Source organism: Dromiciops gliroides, chromosome 2 (assembly GCF_019393635.1).
Source record: "Dromiciops gliroides isolate mDroGli1 chromosome 2, mDroGli1.pri, whole genome shotgun sequence".
In the NCBI taxonomy this organism is placed as follows: Eukaryota; Metazoa; Chordata; class Mammalia; order Microbiotheria; family Microbiotheriidae; genus Dromiciops; species Dromiciops gliroides.
This window is the reverse complement of record NC_057862.1, coordinates 342,479,120-342,505,188: the sequence shown is the minus strand read 5'-3', so window position 1 is coordinate 342,505,188 and position 26,069 is coordinate 342,479,120. Positions and strand designations below refer to the sequence as shown.

At 37.0% G+C, this 26,069-nt stretch overlaps 1 protein-coding gene across 2 annotated transcripts; it reads right to left on the bottom strand.

The window, feature by feature from the left end:
- Positions 1–359: 359 nt before the first annotated feature.
- SPDL1 (spindle apparatus coiled-coil protein 1) lies at positions 360–18,607 on the bottom strand. 2 transcript variants are annotated; one of them, XM_043985753.1, is made up of 12 exons: positions 18,531–18,607; positions 15,700–15,878; positions 13,965–14,141; positions 11,860–12,054; positions 8,989–9,138; positions 8,803–8,901; positions 8,601–8,711; positions 6,635–6,775; positions 6,197–6,300; positions 5,401–5,588; positions 3,897–4,245; positions 360–1,196 (listed from the first exon to the last, which is right to left on the bottom strand). In XM_043985753.1, exons 2-12 carry the CDS (start codon positions 15,856–15,858, stop codon positions 1,049–1,051), a joined length of 1,821 nt encoding a protein of 606 aa, XP_043841688.1. In that variant the 5' UTR covers positions 15,859–15,878; positions 18,531–18,607; the 3' UTR covers positions 360–1,048. The 2 variants fall into 2 exon arrangements, with proteins under 2 accessions (XP_043841688.1, XP_043841687.1); XM_043985752.1 differs by lacking the exon at positions 360–1,196 and having other exon boundaries at positions 3,294–4,245.
- Positions 18,608–26,069: the final 7,462 nt, after the last annotated feature.

Genomic DNA, 26,069 nt, shown 5'->3' with positions numbered 1-26,069 from the left:
TTCAGTGCCTATCATAGTGCTCTGCACATAATGGGCACTGTTTATTAATTAAAATGACTTAATAAAACCTATAGGTCTTGACAGTTAATGAGCTTCTTTGGTTGTCAAATCCCTTTGATCTCCAAATCCTCTATATATTCAGATTAACATTTCTCATTTGTTTAATCAGAGGTTGAGAGTGAGGAAAAAGTAGTTATTGTTACATGGTGAATTTTAGTTGGTAGTTTATTTATATAAGGTGACTTCCAAAAAAAAGCACACACACACATAAATAAGTTTCACAATAGATCAATAATTTCATAAGGTTTTTTTATTTAGTAAAATCAGAATCATATTAGGTAATACAAAAATTCCTTAATTTTTTTACATCATTAATACCCATTCCATACTGTCTAAAAAAGGAAATAAAAAATTTCCCCACATATCTCCATGCTTTACAGACTTCAAAAGCACCTATTTGAAATGCATTTGGAAAATATAATGTGAATTTAAAACACAAGTTATGGCAAAAATGGAAATTACTTCCTTTACAAAGGATTCCCATCTTTCAGCATGTTGACCACACTAATTTTACAAACAATGCCCCCCACCTTATTTCTCTTTTCTAATATACTTGAAGTACCTTTTTACTTCAATAAAAAAATACAAAAAACTGGAACTATACATATGTGCATTCATTAATACTTTGTGTTATTATGGCACCTTAGGCTATAAAAATTATAAAAAGTCTTTGAAGTACTGAGTGTCCCAAAGTTTTAGTTCAGTTTTAATTACTAAACCTTAAAATGTCACTAAAACTTTGGTATACCTATAATTATTACTTATGAAATTAGTAGTGTCAAAGTCTAAATGGCAAAAGTAATTATGGACTATTTTGTCACAGAATTATAAATGAAGTAATGGTACAATGAGTCATATTTTCACCCACAAATTGATGCCTATCAAAAATAATCTTACAATTGAAGGTAGTGCTCAACAGCCTTTTGGGGGGCAGGGTGGTGTTGGGGGAGGTTGCAAATTGTACTTTTTTATTACTAAGCAAACAGCTTTATTGTTGAGGACACTGTGCCTGAGTTGGTTTGGAAGACACATATAAGGTAGGGTATGTTTTCTTAAGAGGTTTTCTCTCAGGTTTGCTTGTAGCTTCTTTCCCTTCTTTAGCTTCTGTTTGGAGTTTCGATTCAGCAGCTAATAACCTACAGGCAGCAAAGCATCCACTCTAAATTCCAATTATTTATGAAAAGGAAAGTTCAAAATAAAAATTCTACTGTAAAGTACTGCATTGATTTAGCTGAACTACACTCCCTCACACATAAAAAACCAGTATTTTCAGACTATTAAAAAGGTCCAGTCATTGTTTAATTTGGGGGAATATTTTTACATTTATGCTTCTCATTTAAAAGGTTACTGGTTTCTTTATTTTAAATATCATCCTAGACTGAAAGAAGGGACTTCTTTAGAAGTTCTTTAGTTCAATCAACTAATTCTACAAATGAGGAAATGAGGGCCTAACAGGTTAAGTGCTTTATCTAAGGCCAAAAAACCATTAGGTATCAGAGTCAGGATTTAAACCCACTTCTGATTTCATATCCAGCACTATTTCCTCTATATAAATCAATAATTTATCAGCCATGATCAAGTCTAACAATCAGGCTACAACAAAAAAGGGAAAATATCTTAATCATAAGGATATTCATAATCAGCATGCTGTGCAGAAGAGATTTAAGTACCTATTCACTAAACAAAAAAGCCAAGAATGACACAGAAATGCGAAACCTCTGTGTTACGTGACCAAAAAATAGCACTGAGTGTACATACATAAGATTTTGACACTTATACACACACACACACAAAAGAAAGCCATGATTAGTGGAGTTTAGAATTTATAGATTATAAACACCAATACCACCATATTGATTCTTTTTAGCAAGTTTGTCAGTTTTATGAGTGAAGCATGCAAGACAGGAAATCTTTATTTAAAATGCATTAAAACTGCTTTAGGATCATGTTAAGTATAATTACATAGTTTAGTATAATAATTATTTTAAAAGATTTGAGAAAGTCTTATTTTGGCAAATGGTCACAAAAGAAGGTTGTATTTGGGGATTTTTTTGTGAACTTGCAAGATGTTAGTGTGCTACATAAATATGCAGCCCATCTAACATCAAATAGCTATTTGCTTAAATAAATTTGCCAAACTCATTAAGGACTGACAAAATGCAATAAGAAAAAGCAAAGATTGCATTATTCAATTCTAAGAGACCTCCACAGAAACATACAAAAATCAAGCATACTCATACAATGAAGCATAGACATAGAAAAGTTAATGATTGGAGTTTAACAATACCTGGAACATGAAGCCTCAGATATTGTTTCTTAAAATTACTTTTAGCTTTGAAATTGTCAAAGTTACATATTATGTACCTTACAGGTTACAATGCCACTTGCAACTTCTACATGCTTTGTGAAACATTCAGAAAAAGTTAGTGTTAGAACACCTCATCTTGTAAATGCCATAATAAAAGACATCCTAATTTAAAAGTTACAACATGAAGATTCCATAGCTGCAGAAAAATGAAATATTGGTCACATGTTTCAAAAGTGCTCAATTTATGTCCCATGTTTTCTATTTGAAAATAATTTTACATGTTTTTATTAAAGCCAAAGACAGTACAATTTTTATCTTCTCTTTCCTACAGTGTTGGATCTGTCCTCTACACTTAATAGACATTGAATAAGTATTTCATGTTGATTAAAAGAAGATAAAGGCTAAGTATATAAAGTAGCCCTTACTACAAGGTGGAATGTCTTATTTCACTCTTGTAAAGTAACTTTCATCTTCGTTTTCCCCACACACCTAGGACAGTGGTAATAAATAGGTAACCCTGTGGCACCAAAGTCAACTCTACAATTTCCTTTTCTCCCTTCTCTTTTCCCTCTCTAGTCCCTTCTCTCAATTTCCCTCAATTATGTCTTCCCTTTTTCTTCTGGGTTACAACTTGACCCAGCCTTAGGCAGACTGTAGCATTCATACCCTAACTTCACACTGCAAGTAGGACTGTAGAAGTCAATGACCTCTGTTGCATACAGTTCCTTTCCACTAATTTGACACTTCTATTCTTCTCTACTTACACAAACTTGACCACCCAAAACTTTCCTAGTTTCCTATTTTATGTTATCAATCCCTTCTATTAATTTGCTCTTACTCACTTCTTTTCCGAAACTCCTTTATCCAAAACCAATCTCTTTTGCCTCTCAAGGTAACTAAGCCCTTAAAAAAGCATTTCCTTCAGACATGTCTTGTACCCACATTTAATCACGTAGACACTAAATGCTTTACAGGGACAAGTTTAAATGATAAAACTGAAATGGATTAGCTTTGGTAGAATCAGAATACATAACTATCAAAGCATATTCTTGAAGGCTCTTAAGATTCAAAACCTGACAACTTATTCAGGATCAAATCAAAGATTAAAACAATTTTCTCCGAGATGAAGTTTCTCAGGACATGCTCTTTTTAGAAAGAAGGCAGATGAAATCTCCCCTCAGGACTACAACTGAACTAGGAAAAGTAGCATATTCAAAGAACATGTTAGTAAATTATCTGTGATGCTTCCAATTCAAAGACAAAATAACCTTGCTATATGAAAAAGGCAATTCTAAATTTATGAGAGCAGAGCTCTGCTGCTTATGAGTCCTTTTTACCTGAGATCATTTTAGTCTTTTTTAGAATTTTGGGAAAGTTGAAGGGAGGCAAGTGAAGCTGAAGGATTGCACTGCATGCAATACTAAGAAAACAGACAAAGAAACGAAGAGCACAAGTCATGCAGCGAAAGAAAACAGACGAAGGTGCCTGCCCACCACTGCCTTGAGGAGACACTAGAGTGGCCACTGACCTGGAAGGATTAGCAGCATTGCCATTTTTTTCACGTAAAGCTTCTGGGCTGGAGGGAATCCCAACAATTTTCACACACTTCTTTTCCTTCAGAGGTTCTTTATCCACAGGTTGGATTTGGGGGAGAGTCACAGCTGAATTCCCAGAATTCTCTGACAGGATTTGGTTTTCTCCTCCTAGATTACTGGCAGAGGACACAGTCTCACTGTTAGAGGTCGTAGCCTCACTGTTAGAGGTCAAATTAAAAGGGTCTTCAGGGACAGTGCTAGTAGTAGCTACATCTTTAGAAAGAGGTACATCCAGGGGTAACTTCTCACGCTTTCTTTTATATACAGGCATTTCGACTGGTTCTGAGAAGAAAAATATTTCGATCAGGTTAAAATGATAAGCTTTTAAAAAATGCCAGATGCCACTAATATGCACTATTATTTTTTAAATATTCTCACTATCAATGTATGTTTATTAAAAACCTATATGAATTAAGCTCTAAGCTAGGCACTGGGGAGATACAAAGACGATTAAGACATAATTCCTACCCTCAAAGACTTAAAAATATCACAATCCACCTTTACAGAGGGCACGCTCTAAAAGATACTTTTATCCTCCTATTATCTTATTCCATGGCTTCAAATTCTGATTTCTTAGATCTGTTCCAAGTGCTAACTTTTGATAACTTTCTGGATATGAGGTAACCTAGCTTCCAGCCAAGGAATGCCACGTCTTCAAATAATTAAAACTAAAGAAAACCAAAAGGGAAGGAAAAGATATATGCATGGTAAGCATAAAGAGGAAGTCAGATTTGCCAGTGAAGAACTGTACAAAAGTGGCAAAAAGGTATCAGAGATATGTATGGCTGAAAATAGAGTGAGGGATAACCAATAAATAGACACATATGTCACAGGTATCTACACAATGTCAAGAGATCCTTAAGAAATGCTACCAGTACACCTGGTGAGCCACCTGTTGAGGTTACAAGCAGAACAAAGAAGCTGATGTACCAGAAGAAAGAACTATTTTATTCTTAAATATGTATCCAATTTGTGTGAACTTGAGAAGTGATATAGCATGGCATTTTAAAGAAAAATGCTTTTAGAAAATAATGAGAATCTTTGGGAAAATCCCAATGTGATTCAAAGATTTAGAGAAGTAGAATTATTTCCAAGCTTCTTAGCTACAAAGATTTTTTAAACAAATACCACATGCCACTATACCATAAATTCATCATCAAGAAGTTCAAAGAAAACCTCTAAATCTTTGATACAATGGCAAGTGCTTGTTCTACAATAAACTTAAAGAATAACCATATAGGGAGACTATATTAAAAGAAACAAACAAAAAAAAAACCCTAAAGACATTAAAGTCAGTTCTGATCACAGTCTTTATAAAATAATATCAACTGTATATAGTCTAATTTGTGTTCAGTCATTAGTAAGGCTATAGTTGAAAATCAGTATTTTCAAATCTACTCAGTACATATTTTCTTTTACATTATGTGACTTACATACCTTCAGGTTCATATTTCATTTTCAGTTCATCTAGTTTAACTCTCAGGTTCATATTTTCACTTTGGAAAAGCTGGAGATGCCTTTCATTTGCAAAAAGCTTTCTCTCTACTTCCAAAACCCGCTGGCTCTCATATAATGCCTTCATCCGCTGTAAGGATAGCTCATCTCTAGCCTTTTCAATCTCTTTGCTGTGGAGGAAAAAAATGAGTAATCACTATCAAAGCAAATAAATGTTTTTAAAGAATGCATCTAATGTTTTAAAAGAACAAATGTTACATCAAATTAAAAGTCATTAAAAAAAATTAGTTTAAATCCTCATTAAAACAGCTGGTATTTTTCTACAGGGTACTTTATAATGAACATATCATTAAAAGTCACATCAACTTAAATTGTAATAGTACTCATGAAAATTTCTCAGTAAAAATTCAAAAATCAAAACAGGGATCAGAGAAGGGGAGGACACAATGTGTCATATCTACTTTTACTGGATAAATTCCTTGAAGTTTAGAATGAAGTAATTTTATCCTTTGGAAAACATAAAATAATTTAGAAAGATGTTTTTGATATTCTATTCATGAAAATTAAAGTGTATTTCATTGTGACATAAATTTATAAAACTGAATGTAAACAAAACCATTACTCTCTTCACATTACTATTTACTTTTTTTTTTTATAACTCATTCTTAATTTTGAGCTGTCAATATGAGAAGAAAAAAATCGCAATGAAGTACACTATACAGAAACAAATGGGGGGGAAATGCTATCTCTCTACATCCTAGTTACCTCTAGTACTTACTTTGAGTTTTCAAGCTTCATTTGAAGTAAATCAATATAATATGTGTTATCCTCAGGAGTGCACGAACTAGTAGAGGGCTTAGATTCCATATTTTCATATAAATGCTGAAGAAAAGAATCATAATCACAAAATAAACAAATAATGTCCAATAGTGACTTTTAAAATTGGACAGAAATATGTTTAAGGGATTTTGATTTTTTTCCCTTCATGGTACCCACAAATGGAAGAATTAGAGGTGGAAAAGAACCTGAATAATTTTAAAAACTGAAATAATTTTATCTGATGATTATAAGTTTATTGTAGAATTAATATACTTAGTTGAAATCATATAAAATATTCCAAGCCAATATATTTCTGCATTAAGATTGTATATTTCAAAGATCAAAATGTTTAACATTTTTCAGCTACAAAAAACTATGAAAAAGGTGTTATACATACCTTAAATTTCTCTAGCTGCTTTATTTTCACTAAAAGATTTTCTACTTCACCATTCTTCTGCTCTAACATAGCCTGCAAGCGTTCCAGCTGCTCAAATTCTGTTTGTGACCCTTTCATCTGTAGCAGTGTGGCAATTTGTAACTAGAAAAATGCAATAGTCTTCATAAGCTAAATAAAATAACCCAGAAACCAGAATCAGATAGTCAGTACTTATTGGCGTAGGACAGCTAGGTGGAACTGTGAATAGAGTACTAGTCTTGAAGTTGGGAGAACCTGAGTCCAAATCTTACCTCAGACACATACTAGCTGTGTGTCCCTGGGCAAGTCACTTAACCTCAACTGCCTTAAACATCCAGGGCCATCTCTGGTTGTCCTGATATATATCTTGCCACCACACCCAGATGGCTCTAGAGGAGAGAGTGAAGTTGGTGATCTTGAACAGCCCTCTCTCACTCAAATCCAATTCACTGCAAGTCATGACATCACCTTGATAGTACGGTCCTCTTTGAGAATGAAGGACAAACAACAACTTATTGGCATATTTGTTCTAATGGCATTGTTTCAGTACATCTGTGAAAACGTATACAGTAGTATACCATATATTTGTGAATGCATCTGCTAACATCTTTTGTTTTAAAATATGTATAAAAGACAAAAATCATATTTAAAGTGGAAAGGAAAATAGAGATAAAAATAATTCAAAATGTTTTCACATCAATCTGCCATTTTGCTCTTTTTTAAGCAAATAAGGCTTTCTAATAACTTAAATTTTTTAAATTTCAATTAACTGTGAGCTATCAAACAGAAATTAAGTTCTTCTACCAAAAAATGTTTTTAAAAACATCCATGAGATTTGAGCAACCTTAGGGATAAGGCAGGTTGGTTAAGGCTGGCAAGAATATCCACTTCTCCTTCTACAACTTCTACCTACTACTTTCCCTGTTCCTACCCTTCCTCTCCTGACCCAGGCCCCAAGAAGCCAGTACTACTTTAAGGAAGAAGAGTTTAGAGAGACACTGACCAACAGGTAGGGATGATGGGATCCCTGAACAAGAATAGGATTAAGGTATCTCAGGCTGTTTGAAGATTATATACTTGTATAATGCCATGCATCTAATTATGAGTCTTTAGCCTAACACCTGCAATATGATTTATAAATACTTAAGTGCCATGAAGACTTGTACACACCAGCATGCTGCATCATAGATGACTGCCCATGTGTCTACCACTATCTTGAGCTCACTGGGAGGGTTACACGAAGAATAGATGTGTTCAGGGGCAGCTAGGTGGCACAGTGGATAGAGCACCAGTCCTGGAGTCAGGAGGACCCTAGTTCAAATCTGGCCTCAGATACTTGACACTTACTAGCTGTGTGACCCTGGGCAAGTCACTTAACCCCAGTTGCCTCACTAAGAATAGGTATCTTGGGGCAGCTAGGTGGCACAGTGAATAGAGCACTGGCCCTGGATTTCAGGAGGACCTGAGTTCAAATCCAGCCTCAGACACTTGACACTTACTAGCTGTATGACCCTGGGCAAGTCACTTAACTCTCATTGCCCTGTAAAAAACAAAAAAACAGAAAACAAAAAACAAAAAGAATATCTGTGTCCCTGGCTTCCTAAAGTGGAGCTATTCATATCAGTTAGTTTGAATAGAGCTATACATATTATAAATGAAGAACAACAGTGGCTAAATAGACTTTTACTAACTGGCTTTAAGAATTCAACAACCATATATAACATTGTTTCAAACTTGTTAAAACTTTGGAATGATATTCACTAAAAAGTTGGAGATTTCCTGAATAAGGGGGTGGGGAGCAGATTGGGGTAGAGGGGAAAGGCATGATATATGTCCTGCATGATAACCTGGAGCTTTTGGTCTTCTTTCTTGAGAGTATATTTATTTAAATTTCCCTATATCAAGATTCTGCACAATTACAAATAGATGCTTGACAATGATTCCTGACCTTCATTCTTTGCATCTGTTCTCTATTAAATAAGTGTTGTTTTTGAAGAGATTGATACTTGACTTTCATACTGATCAATTGTCGTTCCATTTCTGCCCTTCGATCTTCCACCTAGAAAACAATCACTTTTTAAATACCTCTTTGAGTAGTAGAAAAGATGCAATGGTTTGTTCAGTTAACTCATTATTCAAACTTTAAGTACCTCTGCAAACAAAGAGTTGCCTTTACTGTTGGGGTCCAAGGCCTGCTGTAATGCATGGTCCAATTGTGCTTGTAGTTCCTGATTAGTTACACGAGCTTTCTAAATTAAAGAAGAAAATCAAAACAATATCTGTAAATTGAAAAACCAATCAAAGGTTGGAGATAGAGGACACCTCTAATACAATACCTCCAGTGCATTAAAGTACGAAACAACTTCCTTCTCTCTGTCTTCTTTTTCCCCCTGAAGGCATTCTACTTGGTGCTGTAAGTTGTTATTAATAAGTTCTAGTTGCTCTTGTCTGTATTGCAGCTCATTCACTTTTTCTTCAAGACTGGTCTGTTCAAAATGGGGAAAAAAAACCCTTAAAAACTACTTTCATAAAGAACTTTTCAGTTAGCTGCTCTTCAGGTAATCCAAGTAACATTTCTTAAAAAACAAAAAACAGGGGCAGCTAGGTGACACCCTGGATAGAGCACCGGCTCTAGAGTCAGGAGGACCTGAGTTCAAATCCAGCCTCAGATAGTTAACACTAGTTGTGTGACCCTGGGCAAGTCATTTAACTCTGACTGACTCACCAAAAACAAACAAATAAACAAAAAAACATATGGGGCTACAAGGCATATTGGATAGACCAATGGGCTCAGATTTAGGAAGACCTCAGTTCCAATAGTACTTCAGACACTTAATAATAGCTCTGTGACCCCGTATAAGTCACTTAACCTCTCTCAGCTTTAGCTTCATCATTTGTAAAATAAAGGAGTTGGACTCAATGGCCTCCAGAAGGTCCCTTCCATTGCTAAACTGAAGATCCTATGAAAAGATGAAATATACAAAGTATCGGCCCAAAAGTAGCTTAATTTCTTAGCTGGGAACCAATGGTGGGTCCCAAAGGCCTTCTGAGAATTTGTTTCCTTTAAAAAACAAAACAAAAACAAGTTTTATGGATGCCTTTTTATTAAGATATCAGGGCTAATTCAACACTCTGCTCCCCGTACCTGCCCTGTCCCTACCTCAACTGGACCTTCCCTTCTGACAAAGGGTAATTAGGCAAAAACATCTGATATAATGACAATTTAATACTATATTGTCTTAGATGTCTCTGTCCTCTTGCCATTATTGGGAAGTATTTCTTTGTACTTCAGCACTCAGAGTACAAATTTCTTTTTGAGATCCTTTCATTTACACATTATTGTCAGCACTGTGTTCCAGGTTCTCTTGGTTCTACCCCAGCATTTGTCATCTTTCCTGATTTTCTGGGTATGAGGTGAAATCTCAAAGCTATTTTAATTTACATTTCTCTTACAGTGGTGATTTGGAGCCTGTTTCCAAATAGTCATTCATATTTTTCAATTTTCTTTTGAAAACTGTTTGTCCATATGTTTTAACTACTATTTGAGATTGGTTCCTAGTGTTAATAGATTTTTGTCAAGCTCAATATATTAACTATCAGACTTTCAATGATATAAGATAAAAATATTGTCCTCGGTCTCATTTTTTTTCTATCTTTGTAAATAATTTGCACAAAAGCAGTTTAACTTTATGAGGTCAAAACCAATTTTTTGTGATTGCCTCTGTCTTGTTTCAGAATTTTCCCCCTAAGTTTAGGAGTGTGGAATGTATATCAATGCTGGCTGATATGGGCTGTTTTAGAGTATCTTGTTTTCTTCTTTTTTTCTTCTTCTTTCTTAAAGGGAATGGCTCACTGAGAAGGAGTAAAGGGGAAAAGATAAGTTCAGAAATGAAAGTGATATAAAAAAATGCAAGAATAATACAATTTTAAAAGTTTTAAGAGAATTAAAAAAAAAAGAATTCTCCCCCTAACCAAAGGTGTGAAAGGTACTGTGAGAAATAATTATTAGTGACCAATATATCATGGGGAACTTCAGATCCCCCTTTTTTATTAATACTGTAAGTCAGATTTGCTGTCCCTCTCAAGACCATACCCAGGTACAAGCAAGCATACTGGCTCAGTCTGAGTGGGGTATAAATTCCTTCAATTGATTACCTTATATAAGAGATATTGTCCTGAATTAAAAGAATTATCAGTCCTTTAACCTGATGTTCATGTATAATGATCCACCTATTATCAAAATGGGACAAAAACCTAAAAAAATAGCCATGGGCCTCCATAATAATCTCTTTGGACTACAAGAGGCTAAGGAGCCACTTTGTCAATCCCTTACCAGTGGAGGTTGATAATAGTTCACCCAAAATTGTGTCTTTTACAATTATTTTAACTATCACAATATTTGATTTTAGTATTTATTTTTGCTGTGTGGTTTTTTTTTATTTTTAGTTAATGTACCCATTTTAGTATAAAATGTTGGTCTAAACTTAATTTCTGTCAAAGTGCTTTCAAGTTTTCTTAGAAGTTGTACCACATAGTTTTGATGATGACTACTTTATAATAAAATTTGAGGCCTGGTAATGTTATCTCTTTCTCATTATTACAAATGAGTTTTTAGGCCTTTTGTTTTAAATGAATTTTATTTTGTCTACTTCTACAAGTTCAGTAGTAAAGTCATTTTAATTTTGGCACAGCCCCAACCATGAGTAATGAATGTCTCTCCAATTACTGAAGTCTCTACTTCTGTAAAATATTTTATAGCTGTAGTTACACAAATCTTAGGAACGTTGGTGAGTCAGATATTTTGTGTATTTTGTCTTCCTGAAAATTTAGGTTTCCTCCTGGTAATCAAATCACAGAGTAGGATTGCAGGGATACAAACTTTGTGCATCACAATTTTCAATTTCAAAACTGTTTTATACTTGAAATGATTCTAATCTTTGTCATAATATTCATCATCTACCAGTATTAAATAACTATTTCATGAAGGACTAGTCACTGTAGCATAAGCATCCCATTAAACTTGAAATTAAAATATGCCCTAAGTCTCCAAAAAGATGATATAGTATTTTCTAATGAGATTAATAAAAGTTAGATCAATAACCATTTCATCTTGAAAGCTAGTTCATTTACTCTAAGAGATAGAACTATCATACTTTAAAAGATAACTCAAACAAAGAATCAGGAAATTGTATTCTATAAATTCATACCTTCACACTTTCCAACTCAGTTATCTCAATTTGAAGACTCAGCATTTCTGAAGACATGGTTTCATGTACACGTTCAGACATTATCCGTAATTCCTCTGATTTAGCAGACAAGATTTCCTTCTGATGTTCTACTTTGTGTTTCAACTGTTTTTCACTTAGGCGGGCTTCATCTAACTCAGCTTTCAACTTTTCCAGCTTAAAAAAATATACAATGATGTAAAAAGTAACCAAGTCACAATAGGTAATTATGGGAAATTGTAGTTGTAGTAATTAAAGGTTAATGTAATAACTTTGGAATGAAATCCTTATAAAATTTATCACAAATACAAACTTTTGTAAACAGAATATACTAGACATAACAACATTTTTTTAATCTAATTTTTTTCAATGAACAAAAAATTATTTTCTCTCCCCCTTACCTCTCTCTCAATTGGGGGATGGGGGGGGGGGGACTCTTGTATCAAGCTAAACAAATTCCCACATTGGCCATGCCCAAAAATACTTGTCTGACTCTATACCCTAAGTCCACCAGGAGGTAAGTAGTGTGGCTCCATCATTAGTCCTCTGGAATCACGTTTGGTCAATGAGTTGATAAGAATTCTCAAGTCTTTTAAAGTAGTTCATCTTTATTGGATTATCATATAAATTGTTTTCCTCATTCTGCTCCTTTTACTCTGCACCAGTTCATACAAGTCTTCCCAGGATTCTCTGAAACTATCCCCTTCATTCCATCACATTTATATACCAAAATTTATTCAACCACTCCCTAATTGAGGGGTATCCCTTTTACTTATAGTTCTTTAACACTACAAAAAGAGCTGCTATAATTTTTTTTTATGTTTATTTCCTTATTCTATTTATTTGATGTCTTGGCAGGTATAGCCTAATAGAGGTATTCACTGAGTCAAAGTTTAGTGACATTTTGTGCAAATGCTTCCCAGAATGGCTACAGATTCCTTCTTCAAAGCAAGCTATGATGATAGGCTGGCCAATGGCTGAGTCAATCAAACATATTCATTTAGATGATTTTTCCCCCAAGAGGAAAACACTGTTATATTATTTTGACTGTGTTATGTTAAATGACATGCTCCCTTATAGCTTTATTATTTGCTTCAAACAATTCTGTAAACATTAAGCTTTTTTTTGTTATTTTAAAAAATTAGGCCCCCTGATAATGGTCTGGTATCTGAGATACATAAGGAAATAACACAAATATATCAAGAGACCCAATAGACATGTAGGCAAAGGAAATGAACAAGCAATTCTCAAAAGAAAAATGACAAAATACTAACAATCATGTGAAATACTGCCCCAAACGACTAAATGAGAAATACAAATTAAAAAAAACCTTCTTAAGGTTTCACCTTACACCCAGCAAACTTGAAATGATAAAAAATGGAAATAAGTAAATGTTAGATGAAGTGTGGAAAGACTGGTACACTAACATACTGATAGTGGAGTTGTAACCATTCTGGAAAGTATTTTTGAATTATGTTAAAAAGTGATGAAAATGTCTATAGAGGTCCACAACTGAAAGGTCCCATGCACACCCAAACATTCATAAGCAGCACTTTTTGTGGTAACGAAAAACTGTAAGCAAAGTAGATGTCCTTCAATAAGAAAACAGTAAAACAAATTGTGGCTCATGAATAATGGGATATTATTGTACCATATGAAAAAATGAATATGAAAAATTCGGGGAAGTTTTAAGACATATGACGTGATGCAGAGTGAAGTTAGAAACAGGAAAATAACATACACAAGAACTTCAACAAAAATGGAAAGAACCAAAAAAATGAAACTGAACACCATTTATTTATGACCAAAAGAGGCCTCCAGATAAGGATGAGAGAATGTACCTCTTGTACCTCCCTTCCTTCTTTGCACAGAGATACGGGACAATAGGTGTGGAACATTGCATAGACTGTCACAGTCAGCTGATGTGTTGATTAGTTTTGCTGAGAAGCTTTTTTCCCCCTTTTTCTATTCTTGTTACAAGGAAGGTATGGCTGGATATAAATGGGAAGAGAGAGGGATAAACTTGGAAATGAATGTGATATAACAAGAAGATATAAATAAAAACTTGAAAAAAAAATGACCCAAACCTTGTTTTTAAGTTCATTCACTTCCTGTCCATGGTTCCTTGATAACTTTTCTTCTAGTTTATCCAGCTGCGATTTTTGCTGCTGTCTAATGGCATCGCATTCAGAGTTCACACTTTCCAACATTCGATTTTTAAGTTCAACTTCTCGCTGAAGAGTAAATTTTTCTTGTTCATAATTCTAGGGAAAGATTTAATTATAAGACAAATAAAGTAAAAACTAATTTATCACATAGATATATTTCTCACCTACCACTGCTCTGTAATTGGAAAACCAATTAGGATGCAGTTTTATGTAGTAGAAATAGGTTCTAGGTTCAAATTCTGGCTCTGTTACAAATTACTTTACTTTGCTCTGCCTCAATTTCCACATCTGTGAGCTAAAAATGATATTTTCACTATCTCACCAGAGTTGTGTTAACGATGGAATAAAATGTATGTTAAATGTTGTGTAAGTTATAGCTCTGTAGAAGATGCCGATTATTATAATAAGCGAGGTATGAGTCTATGAGAACCTAAATAAGGTTAGTAACAATAAGGATAGCAGGAAAAGTGTTTTTGAAATAAAAAACATCAAGAAAATATAAAGTCAGTGACTAAGAAATGGTTGCATGACTGCCTCAAGTAGGAAATATAGGAAAAATAGTCAATTTGGACTTGGAAAGGCAAATGAATTTCACTTTAGACCTCTCAAATTCAATGTATAGGATGTGAGAGATAAGAGTTGAAAGTTGTGAAGGTTCTCAACAGTCACTGAATGTAATGTCCTTTCTTCTTAATGAGAGCCAGGGAAAATTAAGAGTCCTACCTGAGGTCATACATTAAGCAACTAAAAGCAAGAGTGGGACTAGAAATTAGGTCTCCTAACTAAGCTGTCTAAAAAAGAATTTATGTTCTAGGACATTCAAAATGTGAGAGATGGTAAAAGAATTGGGCTAGAGATAGATCTGAGAGGCAGTATGACTTGAAGAGCCAGCCATAATCATGAATACCTAGATTTAAGAGCCATCTCTGACATTAAACACATTAAACGGCAAGTCACTCTCAGTGCCCCTAGCAACTCTCTCAATGAGAGAGCAGCTGCTAATCTGCACTCCTAAAGTTTTCTGTGGTAATTACATACACTACCATAACAAAGACAACAACAAAGTATTCCAGGTGTCTGGTCAATGAAAAACCTGTAGAAATAGAACAGCACAGGGCTAAGGACCTAGTTTTGGGAAACAACAGAGAATGAGAGAAAGAACAGGAAGTCAGGAAAGATCTTGCTTTAATTCCCATTTTTCATTTCACGCACTTTATACCTGTATTAATGACAGAATTAAAGGTAGTCCTTTCTCCTTTAAAAAGCCCCAAAATAAATGCTATCCATATAAATGACTAAAAATAATGGAGTTATTTAAATATCACTGTCTGAAAATAATGTAACCAAATTGAATTTTGTAATGTAAGAAATCAAACTGCACTTGTAAAAAAACTCTAAATCTAAGCGCAGGTACTTTTCAAAAGCTCATTTCTTAACTTTGTGCCTTTCTGTCTCTGAGTTTTCCTAAGTGGAATGATCCTATTGGAAAGACTGAGATCTCTTTTCTATGATGAAATCAATCTTAAAAGGGAAAACACAATAACTGATTTCACCAGGAAATAGTGTTTCACAGCAAAAGCCTTCCTTGAAAATCACAAAATTTTACAGTTAGAAGAGACCTCAGTGGCAATCTAGTCCAAATAAAGAATCCTACCTCTGTTGTGGTCATTATTTCACTTCTCATTTTATCCAACTGGTTCTGCAGCTCACTTTGGCTATCCAATAGCAGTAAACCATACTGTGCTGCTTTCATTCGCTCTTCTTCAGCTTCTTTGAGCTGACGACGAAGATTCAAAACTACCTCAGACTCCATTTTATTTCTCTGCTTTCAATCTATTAGGAAAAAACAAACACAAAAAGTTAGAGCTCATACAAAATATAACAGAAATAATAAGAATACTAGTAATGATATTATAGTTTTCATGTGAAAACAGAATATATTATTTCCTGAACTGTTAATAATCAAATTGATTTCCTTTATCCAAAAATTAGTTTTTATTACTTGCGATTTGAGCTCAAATCCAAGCAAAAAATTAAACTGAATGAACTTAAAAGTGGTCTATAAAATTTAAAGGAAAAGCAGATTAGATGTTATAACCTTCATTAACTAATATAATTAACAAGGAAACAATGAGAATCAAAAAACTTTCATACTTAAATAGCAAGCTTTCTCCTTAATTAGAATTAAGTTTATATTTTAACTCAAGGAACTTTATGCTCTTAGTAGTTTCAAAATGTATTAACTTTCAGATGCATAAGCTTACTTTATTAAAAACAAAACCACTAGGGGGCAACTAGGTGGCACAGTGGATAGAGCACTGGCCCTGGATTCAGGAGGACCTGAGTTCAAATATGACCTCAGACACTTAACACTCTGTGACCCTGGGCAAGTCACTTAACCCTCATTGGCAGAAGAAGAAGAAAGAAGAAGAAAGAAAGAAGGAGGAAGAAGAAAGAAGAAGAAGAGAACTAAACTTGACTTTTGTTTTAGAGTAGATGGTTCAGGCCACCAAAGACATTCCCCTTTCCTCCCCCATTAGCTTTTCTGTTTCAAGTTTGCAACTGCAGCTCTAAAATATTCAGGAGGGGTGGGGGTCTCAGGAATGGGCCAAAGAAATGTAAATCCTATAGCCCTATTGAAATACTTTTAAAAAGGCCAGGCATCCAGCTAGAATGAAGGTTGTCCAAGTGGGCTTACATCAAAAGTATTAGAGCTTCAACTCTTCCCTCTCCACAGCTATAAATGAAATGCCAGTAACCCATTCTAACATCATATCCAAAAGCTCCTGTCTCCATTTGATAATTTAGCGTGTACCCATACATTACCATTAGGTCCTTTTTTGTAAAATGTGAATTTGGTTCTCTATTTCTTCAGGAGGAAAATATATACGTTGGTTTAGATGACTTCTAAGGTCTCTTCCAGTGCCTTTTAGGTTATGGGGGGAGGGGGAGGTTAAAGGAATAGAAACATCAATGCCTGTGACTTGAGTGAAATGAAACTTTTGGCATGAAAATTTCTGCCATAGGCAATTTTTCTGTAACTTAAGAATCTTAGAGAGAGGGAAGGGCTGAAGTGGGGACAGAGAGACTGAAAGGCAAAGTGACTTATATTCACAGTTAATATGTGTAGAAGTAGGCTTGAACCTGACTCTTTGTGATGTTCCAGCCTGGCTTCAGTATTATCTACTACCCCATACTGCCTTCTCATGCTAAGGATTCTAAATCTATTTTTGCCAAGTCTCCAGGAGGAATTGGGTGGTTGACCCAAAGAGTAACTCAGTTTGGGGCATTCTTGAGGATCCTTCAAGAGTTAGTTTAACTCAATTTAAATTTTCCCCTCTAGAAATCCCCTCTCACCATATAAAATATTAGTTCACAATTCTTTGATTGCCACACAGCAGCCCTAGGAGGACTGTACTAAAGTTCAGGGAGAAGTAGCTTGTCAAAGCACCCACGGAGAGCAAGAAGGTTTAAAAGGTTTCCCAACAGAGGAGGGATTAGACTTGTTCTGATTGGTCCCCAAGAGGCAAAACAAAAGTGGAGGAAGTTGCAGGGCCTGGAGCCGAATGGTCAATACGGACAGGTGGTGAATTTCCCACCTGACTCGAGGCTGAAACCCACATCCAGTGTGACCTTCCCTGTAGGGGATGTAGACTCCTAGAGAGCAGGGGTACCTCACTTTTCTATCTGTATCCACATCTCATAGAAATTGTTGGGAATGTGGTAAAGAGCTGGGGGGGGGGGGGGTGTCAGGTGAGTGTCAAGTGTCTGAGGCCAGAATTGAACCCAGGTCCTCCTTACTCTAGTGCCAGTACTCTATCCACTACGACACTTGGCCCCTGGAGCAGCTAGGTGGCGCAGTGGATAGAACACTAGCCCTGATGTTGGGAGGACCCGAGTTCAAATGTGACCTCAGACACTTACTAGCTGAGCTGTGTGACCCTGGGAAAGTCACTTAAACTAACTGCCTCAAACATCTGGGGACATCACCAGTTATTTTGATATATATCTTTTCACTGGACCCTGATGGCTCTGGAGGAGAGTGAGGATGGCGACCTTGGACGGCCCTCCCTCCCTCCCTTAAATCCAATTCACTGCAAGTCGTGACATCACCTTCCAATATCGTGGTTCTCTCCCAGAACAAAGGACAAACAACAACAGTATTACCCTGAACAACTCATTTAAGCTTTTTGAGCCTCGGTTTCTTCATCTGTCAAATGAAGGCGAAGAAACAGAAGGCCTGGGAGGGTCTTTCGTCTAGGAAGTGACCCGCCCCCTCCCCACCATCGCCTCTTCTTCACCACCATCCCTTCAACGCCGACCCACACACACAGAGACAGGCCTCCTCCTCCTCTCCCTCTCCGCTGCCTCCCCTCCTCACTTTTATTCCCCCTCTTCATAGCACCCCTCCCCGCCCGCCCCACTCCCGGTTGAGGAGGGAGGTGTCCGTTCTCCATCGCCCCCAGTCCCGAGCTCCGGACTCACCAACCGGCTTCACTCTGCCACCGTTGGGACAGCGCCAAGCCTATTTGAATTCAGCTCCCGGGATGACTCGCTTTTCTCGCGAGAGCTTCGGCTGCCGGAAGAGGACGCAAAGAATGCGCAAGTGCGATGGGCTCAGACGACGTCAAGACGACAGAGGATGTGCACCTTCTGCGCCTGCGTCGCTGTGTCCCGGCACCTCAGGGAGGCTTGGGTGGTGATAGTTGTTTTCTCTAATCTTTTTTTTTTTTTTATTAAGATTTTGGGCAGTACTAATGGCGGTTTCGTTGTTGAGGAGTCCGTTTCCAATCGCTTCTGAGAGCTCCTTGGAGCACCGGTCATAGATCTTAAACCTTAGAACTGGAACGGACTTAGAGGCTGAGCCTGCGTCTTTTCTTTCCCGAAGGAAACTGAGGCCCAGAGAGGTTTAGCAACTTGCCTGACGTCATACAGCTGTAGTCTGAAGCGAGATTCGAACTCAGGTCTTATGACTCCCAGTTCAGAACTCTCTATCCATACTACCATGCTGCTTCTCCAGAGGGATATATGGCTTACCCAGCGTCACACAGACGTGTTGTAATAATAATAACAATAATAATAATAAATAATAGCTAACACTTATATAGCCCTTGCTATATGCTAGGCACTGTGCTAAGTGCTTTACGATTATTATCTCATTTGATCCTCACAACAACCCTGGGAGGTAGAGGCTATTCTATTCTCATTTTCCAGATGAGGAAACCGAGGCAAACAGAAGTTAAGTGACGTGACTAGGATCACACAGCTAAAAAGTATTTGAAGCAGAATTTTAACTGAGGCCCAGATCTGTATCCACTGCATCATCTAGTAAATGTCTCAGGCTGGGTTTGGGCCGAGTGCTGGCTGACCCTGAGGCTTCTTTCCATATACTTAGATCACAAGACCTCCCATTGTGTCTCTGAGTTATAATCCATGTTAATATAATCCTTCCCTAATCAGAAACAGCCTCCCGATCTCATAATTATTTCAGGCCAAAGGATAGTTAAATTTTGTGGCTTAATCCTGAAAATAGCATTTTCACCCATTCATTCAGAAATGATCCAGAACTCACTCGACTGAGTGAGAAGACCTAGGTTCTGGTGCTGACAGCTACTGACTCCCTATGTGACCTCATCCTGTTGTAGTGAAATGAACCACGGATTGGGAACTCAAGAGACCTGTCTTTGTAGCCTGGGCTATCTCTGGGCTTCAGTTTTCTCTTCTGCAATAATAATAATGACATTTATGTTATGCTTTTTTTTTAAGGGTAAGTAGTAAATATCCCCATTTTACAGATTGGAAAACCAAAGTGGTGAGGGGCTAAGTGCGTTGTCCTGTGCCTGGCACATAGTGGGTGCTTTACAAATGTTTACTGACTAACTGACCCAGGGTTACATTGCTAATAAGTATCTAAAGAAGGATTTAGACCCAGGTCTTCTGATTCTAAACCCCGTGCTAGACACATCCTATAATACAGCCTCTAAAAAAGGAAAGGCATACTGTAAAATGAAGTTGGATTAAGTGAATTCTTCAATTGCTTTCCATTTCTAAATCCTTTTATCCTTAGACAAGTTACCTCCTCTCTTTGAACCCTGTTTTCTGTTCTATAAAATTAGTGCATTGGACTAGGTGATCCTAAGCCCTTTTTCAACTTTCATTCTATGATGCCATAGTTTATTATTATTATTTTTAAATTTTAGGCTAGCTAAGCACACTCACTTGGAATGATTCAGGACAGGATTTGGAGACAATGTGAGAGAAATACATGGTTTTGTCTTCATGAAGCTTGCATTTGTGGGGAACAGTGGTATAATATAAGGCATTATATATGGTAAATGCCACATAAGTAGTATGAGCATAATATTGTAGGGATTCAGAGGAGGTAGAACTCATTTCTGCCAGGATAATTACAGTTTTGGGGGGGGGAGGCAGCTAGGTGGAACACTGGATAGAGCCCTCGGCCTAGAGTCAGGAGCGCCTGAGTTCAAATTTGGCCCCAGATACTAGCTGTGTGACCCTGGCCAAGTCACTTAACCCTCTTTGCCTTAGTTTCCTCATCTGTGAAATGAGCTGGAAAAGGAAATGGTGGGGGAAGCTAGGTGGTACAGTGGATAAAGCACCGGCCCAGGAGGACCTGAGTTCAAGTCCAGCCTCAGACACTCGACACTTACTAGCTATGTGACCCTGGGCAAGTCACTTAAACCTCATTGCCCCACCAAAAAAAAAAAAAAAAAAAAAAAAGGAAATGGCAAATGACTCCAGTATCTTTGCAGAGAAAACTCCAGAGTCATAAAAGATGATTGAAATGACCCAGCAACAATTAGGGATTTTGAACAAGACCTTTAAACTTGGATTTTGACAAGTCAAGATATGTAGAAAAGTATTTAAGGGGGTGAAATTACATGAGCCAAGAAAATTCACTGGGTCACTAGATATTTCCTTTACCAGGGTGTATCACAATTCCTTTATATCATTTCATCTTAAGAAATTCTTAGCCATGTCTTTTCACAGAACTCATAAACAATACCTCTAGATACTATTGCTGTTGTACAAATGCTATCCCTCATTCTCACTAAATGACCCACGTATCTCCTTACCTGGACAATGTCACACAAATATTACTTCAGCCAAATTGTCTTACTTGCTGTCTGTGGACACATCTTGTTGCTTTATTCTTCTAGCCATGTGAAATAACTACTTCAGTGAGCTTCACTTTCCTCATAAGAACATGTGTAGTACCTGTCTCACTGAGTTGTTAGGTGGCTCAAATGAAATAATGATATGAAACTTTTTGTTAATCGTAAAGATAGATAGTGATAATATTTGTTAAATATGCAATGTGTGTCAGTCATTATGCTAAGAGTTGGATAAAAACAAGAAACTCAGCTCCTGCCTTCAAAAGCTTACGTTCTATGAGCATCTCCTCACTTGAGTCTATCTTCCACCCAGCTTTCAAAGTGATCTTCCTAAAGTGCAGGTCTAAACATGTCATCTCAATCAACTACAGTGGCTCCCTCTCACCTCCAAAATCAAACATAAGATCCTCTCTTTTTTAAAGTCCTTCATAAGATGGCATTCTCCTACCTTTCCAGTCTTACTACACCTTACATCCCACCATGTATTCTGTGATCTAATGACACTGACCTGCTTGCTGTTTGTTCCTCACACAAGACACCCCATCTCCCTATTCTAGACATTTTTCTGGCTGTCCCCCATGCACAGAATGGTCTTCTTCCTCATCTCTGCCTTCTGGCTTCAGTCAAGTCCCGTTTAAAATTCCACCTTTTACAGGAAGCGCTTCCTAATCCCTCTTAATTCTAGCACCTTCCCTTTATTGATTATTTCCAATATACCTTATAGATAGCTTATTTGAATATAGTTGTTTTCATGTTCTAACCCCCTCTAAACCATAGGCTTCTTGAGGACAGGGACTATCCTTTATGTTTCTTTGTATCCTCAGTGGTGACTACAGTGCCTAGCACACAGTAGATGTACAATAAATGTGGATAGATGGATAGATGGAAAAATAATACACAGAGGGGAGCTGGAATGGGAAGGCAGATGAATGGATAGTGTGCACGTTCCTGCATGGTTTGGAGCTGGTGGCCCAGAACTGATCCTGGCAAGATAAAGAAAGCTCACCCATCAAACCCAGGAGTAGTTCCTAGGGCAGAGTCTGAATTTTTGGTGAGGAGGAGATGAGAATGAAACCTTGAAATATAAATGTCAATTTTATGATCATTTCATTCTTGACTTTTTCCATAATGTTTGGATTAAAATGGTCCTAGGGGATGTATCCTGCTATTGTTCTCCAGTGTTTAATATTCTATGGACCACTGCAAAGATGGATAAAATAACTGCTTTGTGTTCATTGAATACAAGTATTGAAATGTAAGCTCATCTTCCATACATTCACTGAAAGGCCATTAGAACAATGTTAGTAGCATACAAGACAATGAGATGATATCATTGTGTTCCTACATTTTCTTTTGAATTTCTTTTGCTTTTTTGTTGGGTAGAGCTTGGAGATTCCTGTGGCAACATCAATTAAAATATTCTTAAATTGTTATGGATCAGTATTACCATTTTATTGTTATTGCCATCATCATCATTTTTGTTACTGGTATTGATGTTATTCCAGCTATTTGGATAAAGTGGTGGGACACCTGCAGTTATCATGGCATTTCTGACCAAAGCAGACTTTTTGTTCTAGATATGAGAATAATAGATGCATTGATTCTGTCATGCAGGACATTTAGACAATATGATGAAATAGGAGCTTTCAATAGCTCTGGATGCAATGAATGTATGAACTGGTAGCTTCAGAGGATCGATCCTGTAGGGTAAAGGAGCTGAAGCCTAAGGAGCACTTAGCAAGTAAGAGTTTTTAATATCTTAGGATCTGAGCAGAGTTAGGGTGGCTGTGGTGGTCCATGCCTGTAATTTGGCTACCGGAAGGCAAAGGCTAGTGAACAGTTGCTTGAATTTGGGAGTTCTGAGTGGCAATAGGTCTAAAGCTGATTAGGTATGAGTCAGGGGCTGAAAGGCAGGGAATAGGGAGGAAAGTGGTACATTGGCCTTCTTCAGTGGAGCAGGTCTAAGATTCCCTGCTGATCAGCAATGGAGGTTGGCCTGTAAGTGCCTGCTTCACTTCCAGCTTGGGTGAGAGAGAAAGACCCAGTCTCCTAAAACAAACAAAAACTCAGCAGATTGCTCAAGCCAGCAAGATTAACCCACTCACATTCATTTGACCCATTTTGACAACTGAGCTCAGCATGTAAATACCTTAGAGCTTTCTGGCCTTATCCACTTCTGACCCTGTTTGTGGGGCTGACAGGATATATAGGTACAGATATTGAGCAGGCAACTGGAAATCATTGGATCATGATATGGATTAATAGACTGGAATAGATTCTAGAGATCATTTAGTCCAACGCTTTAATTTTACAAATGAGGCAACTGAGGTCCAGATGTAGGTCCAGAACTTAAGAAAGCTCAGGGATTGAGAGATTTGGAAGTCATCTGAGTAGAGAGCCTACTGAAACCTACCAGAGATGAGATAACAGTGCAGGCATTTGTGGAGAGAACAATAAGACAGTGTGTCATATTGAAAAGGGTGCTAGCTTTGGAGTCAGAAGCCCTGGGGTTAAAGTTTTATGTCTGTGAGACAGTAGAGAGCACTGACTCAAATGTTTGGTTCAAATCTCTCTTCTATAATCCTACTGGAGAATGTCCAATATAATTTCATTTTAGAAACAAGAACAGGATGGTAGCACAAACCATGCAAAAAAACTATATTATATGTTTTAGGGTATGTCCAATGCAGGAACTTTTTTTTTTGTTTGACTATGCATATTTTATTTTTTGTGTGAGGCAATTGGGGTTAAGTGACTTGCCCAGGGTCACACAGCTATTAAGTGTTAAGTGTCTGAGGTCAGATTTGAACTCAGGTCCTCCTGACTCCAGGGCTGGTGCTCTATCCACTGTGCCACCTAGCTGCCCCTGACTATGCTTATTTTTTACAAAAGTTTTGTTTTTCTTTTCTTTGGGGGGATGAAGGAGAATGGAAGAGAGAGAAGATGAATTTTCATTAATTAAAAAATTAATCAAAGGAGCCATAATAGCCACAAAAATCTTTTAAGAAGTTGTGGTAATAGTAAATTCTGACCATACCAAGAGTTTAAAAACAAAGAGTTACTAAAAAGATGAATAATTTTGCGATGATCTGGTCATATCAGGTGCATAGTTTTTTTGTCTTCTTTTTAAATAAAATTTCTTACTACCTCTGGAATCCTGCAAAAAAGTCCTTTAGTCTTCCTAAGCCTCAATTTCCTCATCTGAAAAATGAAGAGGATAAGCTTGATCACCTTAAAGGTCAAGTCAATAATCATTTATTAAGTACCAAACCCTGCTCTGAAGGAGCTCACAATCTAATAGGGGAGACAACACGTAAACAAGTATTTAACAAGATATTTACAGGATAAATATCTCAGAGGAGGAATGTCCCTAGCATTTAGGATTAAGAAAGCCTTCTCCCAGAAGGTGGTATTTTTGCTGAGATCAAAAGGAAGCCAGGAGATGGAAATAAGTAAGAGAGAACTCTGGGCATAGAAGTCATTCAGTAAAAATATAGGGTAAGGAGTGGGGAGTGTCTTGTATGAGGAACAAGTAAGTGAAGAGGCAAGTGTCACTAGATGCCAGAATAAATACCTGGAACAGAGTAAGACTGGAAAAGTAAGAAGGAGTCAAGTTATGAAGGCCAAACAGAGGGTTTAATATTTGATCCTGGAAGTCATAGGATGCCCCTTTAGTTGATTGAAGAGGAGAATGAAATAGTCAGATCTGCACTTTAAAAAGATCAAATTGACAGCTGAGTGGAGGATGGACCAAGCATAAAGACCAATCAGAAGGCTACTTCAGTAGTTCAGGCATGAGGTGGTGGCAATGTCAGAGGAGAGAAGGAGGTATACAGAAGAGATGTTGAAAAGGTATGAGTGACCAGACTTAGCAACTGATTGCCATTGGATATGTGGAGTATTGAGGGAGTGAAAAGTTAAATATGACATCTACATTGTCAGCTTGGGTAACTAGGAGGGTAGTGGTGCCCTCGGAATCAATAGGGAAGTTGAGGAGGGGCAGAGCCAAGATGGTAGCACGAAGATAGCATTTTTTCTGAGCTTGCCCAACATATCCCCTCTATAAAACATTTAAAAACAACAAAAACATGCCAAACTGAATTCTGAGAAAGCCAAGAAAAAGTCACAGTGAATAATCTTTCCATCCCAGGACAGCTTAGGAAGATAGAAAGAGATATCTGTGGACATTGAGGTGGGGCATATCCTGGAGCATGACAGAGTCCATGGGCTTTGGCAGCAGAAGCACCTGGAGCAGCTGAGTGCCCAAGGACAGTAAGACAACTAAACACCTGGTCAGAAAGAGATCTCAAGAGAACCTTGTCATAGCACTGGAAGTAGAAATGGGTGTAATATGGCAGTACTATCACCAATTCTGGGTCACAGTACTAGGATGGAGAGGAGTGGTTGTAATCTCTGGGTAAGAAGTAGAGCACAGAGCAGAAGGGTAGTGACCAAACCTGTTTCTGGATCACACTATTTTGGGAATACTAAACACTTGTAGGTCCCCACTGAACTATAAAATCAGCAGAAGGGCAAAAAAGACAGAAGCTCAGACCAGACACTCCCCACCCCTACCTCCTGAGGTGAGCAAAGCCCAACTCTAACATAAAGTCCAAAGTAAAAAAATAGGTTATAAAAAGGAGCAAACAACAACAAAAAGAACCTGACTAGAAAAAGCTACTATGGTAATAGGGAAGCTCAAGACACAAATTCAGAAGAAGATAATGATTTGAAAATATCTATAAGCAGAGCCTCAAAGAAAAGTGCAAATTGGACACAAAGCCAACACGAATTCCTGGAAAAGTAAAAAAGAGGTGAAGGTGAACAACAACAACAACAACAAATTTATAACCAAATAAGATTGATAGAGGAAAAATTGGGAAAAGAA